The sequence below is a fragment of the Colletotrichum acutatum genome, assembly GCF_030867785.1.
Source record: "Colletotrichum acutatum strain CBS 112980 chromosome Unknown BDZ83scaffold_347, whole genome shotgun sequence".
In the NCBI taxonomy this organism is placed as follows: domain Eukaryota; kingdom Fungi; phylum Ascomycota; class Sordariomycetes; order Glomerellales; family Glomerellaceae; genus Colletotrichum; species Colletotrichum acutatum.
The window spans coordinates 1-8,170 of record NW_026849341.1 but is presented as its reverse complement, the minus strand read 5'-3'; the positions used below and the strand labels follow the sequence as shown (position 1 = coordinate 8,170).

Here is an 8,170-nt window from a genome sequence, read left to right as displayed (position 1 = left end):
GTCGACCGGGACGAAAGAGTCGAAACCCGGGTGCGTGTTCAGTTGCACGTTTCCGTCCTTCCAGCCCGTCCAGGGTTCTGGACAGGACCACATCTATCTGAGCCTCCCAGCAGAGCTGCAGGAAAGCCGTGTGCGCCGGGGAATCTTTCCGACGTTGCCCTGCGCAACGCGTAGCATCCGTGGGTCGCCGCTCTCGGCTTACGTCTCCGAGTCGAGTTCGAGGGGGTGTAGGCATTCGCGACGTTGTAGTTTGGCTTCTGTGCTGCCGTTGGCTCCTGCTTGGCATGGGTAGCACGGGACGGTCGATGGAGGTGTTGTCGGGGGAGTCTTCGCCTTCGCCTTCGTCCGCCTCGTCTTCATCCATGCTGCTGCTGTCAGTGCTTCCGTCACCGAGGCAAACGATCGAGCTTGCGGAGGGCGTTCTCGTGCGCGCGCGCTTGGCGCCGGGTTGCTGGTTCTGGCTGGTGGAGGTAGGGACGCCTGCCGCCTCCTGGCTACTGTCGGATCGAGTAGCCTTGTACAGAGTGTCCGATGCTTTCTGGCCGGCCTTCCGGATCCGAGCCCGCTCCTTTCGACCGGGAAGGGAGACGACGCCGTTTACGACCGAGGGCCTCGCTGGGCAGTCTGTGTGGCCGGCTTGGAAGGGGCCGCAGCAGTTGGGACACTGGGGCCTGGCCATGCAAGGTCCCGTTTCGTGTGAGTCGGAAGGTCTTCCGCAGTTGCTGCAAGTCGGTCGTCGTCCGCAGAACCGGTTGGCGTGGTAGCCCTGGCAGCCGGGGTCATGTCGGATGAGCGTCCTTCGTTTTTTTGATGGGCAGAGATCTGCCGCTTTGGTTGAAGAGCCTGAAGGGCGTGACCTCTGATGTGAATGATATGAGCCAAGATATTTCGTTCGTGACTGGGTTGGGCCCAAGGCGGGACGGTCGAGCAAGGACAGGCTTCTGTCCTGTCTGTGCGAAGACCTCATCTTCAACGAGTGTGGCTGGGTCCAGGACGTCCCCGCCAATGCTGTGTAGTTTTGTTGGGCATCGCGGCACAACGTATGTGTGCCACTTGATAGGCGTCTCGACTTGGTGGGCGCCGAGGCATTCCGCCAGCTTTGCCTTACTTGTAAGTAGTCTTTCCTGTATTTGCTTGTTTCGCGGCTTCAGAGAGTAACCTGTGCTGATATGGTAGACGTGGGGAAGGTCCGCTAGCCCCAGGCCAACGGCCTTACAGACGATCTGTCGTACGGCGAACGGTGCGATCTTCCGAGCGGCCGCTAAGCTTTCTTCCGGGACGCGGGCAAAGATGCGGAGGTCCTCCTTCGGCTGCGCCTGCGGCTGATCCTCGGCGGGGAGTGTGGCCTTCGGGCGGGCAGAGCTCTGGCAGCTCTGGCCGCTCCGGGTCGCCGCAGTGGTGTTGCCCGCCATCGGTGCGACGACAGCCGCCCAACTCCGGGCCGCTATTGGGCTTGTCTCGTGATTGATCAGTCTCTTGAGGGTTTGAATGACATAGGCAGTGGCTTCTTTCGCGATCTGCTTTCTAGAACCGTCAAAGCTGGCGACAACGCTGTCGACGGACCGTGCAATGGTCAGAAAGACGTCTTTCCGTGCCTCGTACTGTCTAGCTTCTTCTGCAAGGGCTGTCAAGACGGACCCTGTGGCAGATCCGCTCGGAGCAGATGCGGTAGAGGCTGCGGGCCCCTCGGCCGAGGTAGGGGCGTCGGTGGTGGCATCAAGCTGGCTTCCCGTTAGGCTGGGCCGGGTCGGCTGTGCCTCGGCGTCGCGGCGTCGCTTAGCTCTTGAGGTGGGGTTCGGCTCCGGAGGTGTCCCGGAGCCTGGTTCGGGGTCGGCTTGGTCGGCCGACATCAGTCCGGTGCCCGACGGCGGCTGTGAGGCCATCGCGGATGCGGGCTCCGGCAAGGGGAGGTGAAGAGTTTTCGGCTGTTAGTAATTTGGTGGTAGGCTCACTCATTCACTAACAGCAGATGCCAAGAAAAATTAGGCGAGAGGGAAGTTGACTAGCGTACATGTATGTTCAATTGAAATTGGATGCTAGCCAAATATACTACCTCATCTGGTTGTAAGCATGGTGAAACCAATGCGCTTTCAGCTAATATTATAAAAAGGCGTAAGTGAACACATCAAACCATCTTAAGTCTTGAACAACTTTCAGTTCGTTTCTCCAAAGGAAAGGAGACTAAGAGCTCATGTGAACCAATCAAGGCACACACAAGTGACGATGCCGCTTGGTTACACTTGCCTTACACAATGTATCGGTGCAAGGTGCTGTCTCCTCAACATCTTGATACAATCTGTTTCATATATAGCTGCCCTAATGATACGAATTCCAACCCGCTTATGACAGTACACATTACTCTAGCCTTTTGAAGTGGGACACCAGTCCCGTCCAACTATCTTCACTGTATCCTTTCTGAACCTTCTGACATGTCTCCAAGCCCCAGTCCGTCACTCCAATCATCAGAGAGCTCTCAAACATGAAAGCCATACTTCCCTCGCCGATCTTCTGCGGCTTCAACTCGGCATTTGACGCCCGCTCAAACGTGCTAGCATCAGGGCCATGGGCAGACATGACGTTATGCAAACTCGCTCCAGCAGGTTGAAAGCCGCCACCAGTCTTTGCGTCATAGTCGCCGCAGATGAGGCCCATGAACTCAGACATGGTGTTCCGGTGGTACCATGGAGGGCGGAAGGTGTCTTCCTGCACAAGCCAACGAGGCGGGAAGATCACGAAGTCAGCCACAGCTGTGCCCGGGTGGTCCGATGGACCGGTGAGAACCGTGTAGATAGACGGATCTGGGTGATCGAACGAGATGCTGCCTATGACAGAGAAGCGACCAAGATCATACTTGTATGGGTAGTATTGGCCATGCCAGGCTACAACATCGAATGGCGTGTGATTCTGTGTTGCGATAAAGAAATCCCCGTTGAACTTGTTGACAATTGACCACTGGCTTGCATCCTCATCAAAGGCTGCCGTCGGAACTTGAAAGTCTCGTGCGTTGGCCAAACAGTTGGAACCGATAGGGCCTAATTCTGGGAGTACAAAATGGCCCTGGTAAAGCTCGAGGATGTATCCTCGGACCGGTCCTTTGGGCAGGTTGACTTGATATCTGATACCGCGTGGGATAACGGCAATCTCGTTGGGCCGGACTAGTAGGTTGCCTAGCTCGGTCTTGATATCAAGCACACCGTGCTGGAGAACGATCAACATATCTCCGTCAGAAGAATACATGGCCATGTTGGAATCCATGCTTCGACCAGCAGCAAAAATGAAAATTCCGAGACCCGTTTTCATGCTAGGATCCCCGGCGCCACCGACTGGTCGGAGGCCGCTGATCCAATCTGTCTCATTGTTGATGTCAAACGGATCCCATCGCAACTGATTCGGGATTTGGTGAAGTTTGCCTCCAGAGTCAGGTCTGTTTTGCTTTAACGGCTCAAATGTAGAGTGTGAGGCAGCTGGAATAATACGGTAAAGCCAAGTCTGGAGGTTTTCATGACGAGGTGCTGTGAACGCAGTGCCGGATAGCTTCTCGGCGTACAGGCCATACGGCGCTTTTTGTGGAGAATTGGCACCGATAGGAAGAGCCCCTTTGATCGCTTCTGATCTAAATGATTGTTGGTCAACACCAGGTTGATGAAATAATGGGGCTCGGCACTAGTACTCATTCAAGAAACCTATACTTACTCATGAAGGGACCCAAATCCATTGAGATACTCGTACTTCTCCTCAGTGGAGAAATTCGTCACAGGCATGGTTGTATGCGGATGAGGAACGTAGTCCCGAAACACAGTTACAGTCGTGAAGATGGATAAAGTAGGCGATGAGTGTATCTTGAAAGCATGCCTCAATTGTTTGGTTTGAAACAGTGGCTATTATCTCCCTCGGATGCAAATCTTATGTAGTATAAGAAGCCTTGGTTACCTGCTTATTTGGGTGGCACGTGTGATCGGGATGCGCACATTGGGACACCACCGCTGCAGTCGAAGTGACCAACCCCGCAATGCAGTGATCCGAAGGGATAGGCAAATGAAACATGATGGAATCAATGCTACGGAACTAATTGTCACGGAATCTCACTTTCACTGCAAGATGCAGTGTTTGAAGTCAATTCGTGTGGCACTTCGGAAATGCGGAACACAAACGATTCCGAGTTACCTGGTTGCGGCTCATGAACTCGGCAACGTCAAGGGCATAGATATCTAGAGAGGGGGAAATACGATTACATCAGATCTCAGCTTGATCTTGGGCGTTCATAAGCTAAGTGATTCAGCTGTTGCACAACTCGAAGGAAGCCCAAAAATTCGTTAAGTATCTGCAATCGAGAGCACTGAAATAGCTGGTTGGCCTCCTTGTCGCAATGGGCCGTCATGTACTATCCTAGAGTTCGATGTTCCGTTTTCATCAATGTCTATCTTTGAAATAAATACCTGCAGTGTGATCTGCAAAATGCCAGTTGGTTGAGCCTGGATGACCTCTCTTCGATAAGACTAAGAAAGACATAGCATCTCGAAGATTTACACTTCCAAGCTGTGGTGTCATGTGACTTTTACGGCATGATTCATTGGTTATTCAAATCAACAGTCGTCAAAATTCCTAATCCTCTCATTACTTCACATTGAGATTGGAGGCAGTATTTGGCCGACACACTCTCCAAACCCAACTAATTGGCCATCCTGTTCGCCAGCCCAGCCTCGAATAACTACCGTATCACCGTCCTGGATGAACTTCCGCTCTTGCCCGCCATTTAGCTTGATTGGGACTTTACCTCCTTGAGACTGCTCCAACAAGCTTCCCTGCGTCCCTGCTTGGTCCCCTGAAATGGTACCGGACCCGAGAAGGTCTCCAGCACGAAGATTACAGCCAGAAATTGAGTGATGAGCTACCATCTGCGGCCAGGACCAAAGAAGATTCTTGGCAGATGTGCGAGTAACGGTTGTTTCCTCGCCTTCTGAAGCTGCAACATGAAGAAAAGCGTTCTTTGGTTAGCCCAAGCTTCTTCTAACGCAGCAAATTTGCAATGTGTGGAGGCCGGTCGGGAGGTTTCAACTTACGAGCAAGAGTGACTTCTAACTTGATGTCAAGAACATTATCAGACCGATCTTCTTGGAGATATTTCTGTAATTGGGTTTCATTCTTCAGTCCTTTTATTCTGAATGGCTCGAGTGCGTCCGCAAGTACGACCCAGGCGCTAATCGTGGTTCCGAAGTTCTTCGCGTTGAACGGACCAAGGGGCACATATTCCCATTGCTGGATATCTCTTGCACTCCAGTCATTCATCAAGACGTAGCCGAAGATGTGCTCCTCGGCGTCTTTTACAGACACTGGGCTACCAAGGTCGTTCGGCTTGCTGATGAACATGCCCATCTCGAGTTCAATGTCGAGGCGCGCACATGGCCGGAAAACGGGCTCGGTTGCGCCAGGGGTTGGCAGCGCCTGTCCCCAAGGCCGCCTAAGAGGGGTTCCAGAGACAACGACTGAGCTTGCACGACCGTGGTAGGCAACGGGCAAATGGCTGTAATTCGGCTGAAGGGCGTTGGCCGGTCCACGGAACAGAACACCAACGTTGTGAGCATGGTTTCTGCCAGCAAAAAAGTCTGTGTAATCTCCAATGGCGAATGGAAGGTGCACAGACACCTCCGAAATGGGTCTTAAAGCCGCCTTTTTGAGGGGTTCATTGTCCTTCAACACGTCTGGATGAGGTGTGTCGTTCAGAAATATGTCCTGAAGGTATGAACGGACGGCGCGATGCACCGGTCGGCCAAGCTCGGCAAAGGCGTTCAAGGTGGGCTGTGAGAACGCTTTTGCATGCTCGGCGGGCACATTTGCTGCTTTACTGAAACCTCCGCCCGTAGCAAAAGCATCAAGGTCGAGAATGTGTTCTCCGATGGCGATAGCGGGTCTGTGTAATTGCTTATCTTTGCTCGAAATCACCCCGAAAGGAATGTTCAGCAGCGAAAAGTGCGACCGGGGTGGAATGGGAAGCCAGGACTTCATCTTGCGTAATTAGACGTGGGAAGTCTTCAGTGATTCTATTGACCAAAGCCTTAGTAATTCGAGTTCGTTCGATCTCGTTTCTTAACATACTTCTATTTACATTTCCAGGATCGCCGTGACAGCCATCTAAATGGTGGGTTCCGAGAATCCGAAATTTGGTTCCGACGGCTCGGAATGCAAACAACCCCCTCTTTCAATCACGAATCTGCCGCTGCCGGCGGTTCAGGGATCTTCGGCAATGGGAGTTTCTCGGCTTCTGTGCCATGTGTACGAGTGTAAAAACAGCCAACAAGAAAGTTGATCTGGGGAAGGTCGGGTCTATCAAATTCCAGTCTTAACGCCAGCTATTGTGAGAATTACACGATAATTACCACAAGACAAAGACACCAAATTGCCCCGTAATTTTCAATACTCTAGAAGACCCAGGTCATCAACTTCACGAAAATGTCTGAACAAATTACGAGAATCACTCTTTTCAAGATCCCAGACGAGGAGAATCAGAATAAAGTATTGTCGCTCTACCAGCAGATGCCCCAAAAGGCCTTGAAAGTGAGTATGACCATCTAAGCTTCTGAGTACGGAATCGATACCCATCTGGCTAGCATTGTTTTGATACCACTCCATGAGCTCTGAGCTTACCAGTTGTAGGATGGCAAGCCATACATAGTCTCGGTGAAGGCCGGCCTAGCTGTCGCCGACCAAAGGGCCCAAGGTTTCACAATTGCGGCTATCTCTACATTTTCATCGAAAGAAGACATGGATTACTATGACAATGGCTGTGCAGCACATCAAGAGCTGAAGGGAGTTGCTAAAAATGCTCACCAAGGCTTTGCCATGGTCTTTTTCAAGGGTTAGGTCACAAGTAAACTCAGTTACCCCCAACTACAGCCCAGGAAAATACTCAGCTTTCCAACTTTTACCACTACCTTATGCCTGAGATTCGATCAAATCAAAGGAGAGCTATTACTTGCAGTCATATTCAGGTGTGATCTCGACCGGCAATGTACTTCATGATTCCCTGCCTCGTGTGTACAATATACTTGATAGTATTATCTCATTTGAAGATGGAACAGTGCAATGTGCATAAAAAACTGAGAGCAGCAATGTTGTTCTTCTAAGCTTATAATCAGAAGTTCAACACCAAACCCATGCAATGCCGTACAAGGAGGTTGCGGGAAATAGCGACTAGGCTTTGTATACCTACGTCAAATGAAAATTTTTCGAAGACTTCGAAAAAGGGAATCATAATTGGAGGAAATAAGCACAATAACTGCAGCATATAACAAGAGCGTAGATTTCCGTTTCATTCAAACGAAATCCGTATCAACCTAAGTTTCTCCGACAGTGATTCACTAACTCCACACACTTCTTCACTTTTTTACTTCGACAGTCCATTGCAAGCAAAGTCATGCTCGGGTTCCTCCTGGAAGTGAATCTGCGTCATTTATATTCTACCTGCTCAGAAATTCTGTTAGTACAGTTCCATTTTACTGAAGGGGAATTTCTCACTTACACTTGAACAACTAATGCCACTGAATTCTCCATTGTTGAGCGTCTTCTCTCAGCCATCTTCTCTCAGCCAATCGAGAGTGGAGACCAAAGTTGACCCTCTTCAGCTGGTATCTCACCACAAGCTTCCGTCGGCGTTGTGATTGCAAGGAGCATTTGTAAACCTTCTCAAACAGAACATTGACAGCTTTTCAGTGCTTTTTTCAGTGGCTATCCATGGATCTTGAGACCTAGCCTTGATTGTTGGATCTGGCTGATGCTGGAGGTCTTACGGTTGGTGGCGGACGCCGACCCCGTTCCAACAATGGCGGGAGACCCCAAGCAAACATTGCGAGGTGCCAGGCGTCTACGTGTTTGCAACAGTTCGTTGGTTCTCAGGCTACGTGACGCTCCTTTTGCGCATGTATCACAGTCAGAACCAGACGTGGGGAAATTGAGGCCGCTCGAATAGGCTTGGAAAGTTCGGTCAGCGAAGCCTGCTCCCCTCGAGTCCTATCTGCACAAAACACCCCTGTCATGAATAGTGAAAAATTCGATCCAAATTCTCACTGAAGATACTACAGCTCCTAGGGCAATCGCCGCCCACCACAAATCGATACAAACTATCCTTGCATTGTGTGCACGTACTGGGTTCGGCGCATCCCCCATCGTTCTCCTC

The 8,170-nt window shown here is 51.2% G+C and overlaps 3 protein-coding genes across 3 annotated transcripts; 1 reads left to right on the top strand and 2 right to left on the bottom strand.

The window, feature by feature from the left end:
* Positions 1 to 2,355: 2,355 nt before the first annotated feature.
* BDZ83DRAFT_595971 (homogentisate 1,2-dioxygenase) lies at positions 2,356 to 3,761 on the bottom strand (the record flags this gene model as incomplete). The annotated part of the gene is made up of 2 exons (XM_060506835.1): positions 2,356 to 3,613; positions 3,694 to 3,761. The coding sequence occupies 2 exons, from the start codon at positions 3,759 to 3,761 to the stop codon at positions 2,356 to 2,358; spliced, it is 1,326 nt and encodes a 441-aa protein (XP_060357034.1).
* Positions 3,762 to 4,619: 858 nt separating this feature from the next.
* BDZ83DRAFT_595965 (fumarylacetoacetase) lies at positions 4,620 to 6,003 on the bottom strand (the record flags this gene model as incomplete). The annotated part of the gene is made up of 2 exons (XM_060506834.1): positions 4,620 to 4,963; positions 5,061 to 6,003. The coding sequence occupies 2 exons, from the start codon at positions 6,001 to 6,003 to the stop codon at positions 4,620 to 4,622; spliced, it is 1,287 nt and encodes a 428-aa protein (XP_060357033.1).
* A 434-nt stretch (positions 6,004 to 6,437) lies between these two features.
* On the top strand, positions 6,438 to 6,883 carry BDZ83DRAFT_775147 (stress responsive A/B barrel domain-containing protein). The gene is made up of 2 exons (XM_060515435.1): positions 6,438 to 6,552; positions 6,652 to 6,883. Exons 1-2 carry the CDS (start codon positions 6,448 to 6,450, stop codon positions 6,856 to 6,858), a joined length of 312 nt encoding a protein of 103 aa, XP_060357032.1. The 5' UTR covers positions 6,438 to 6,447; the 3' UTR covers positions 6,859 to 6,883.
* Positions 6,884 to 8,170: the final 1,287 nt, after the last annotated feature.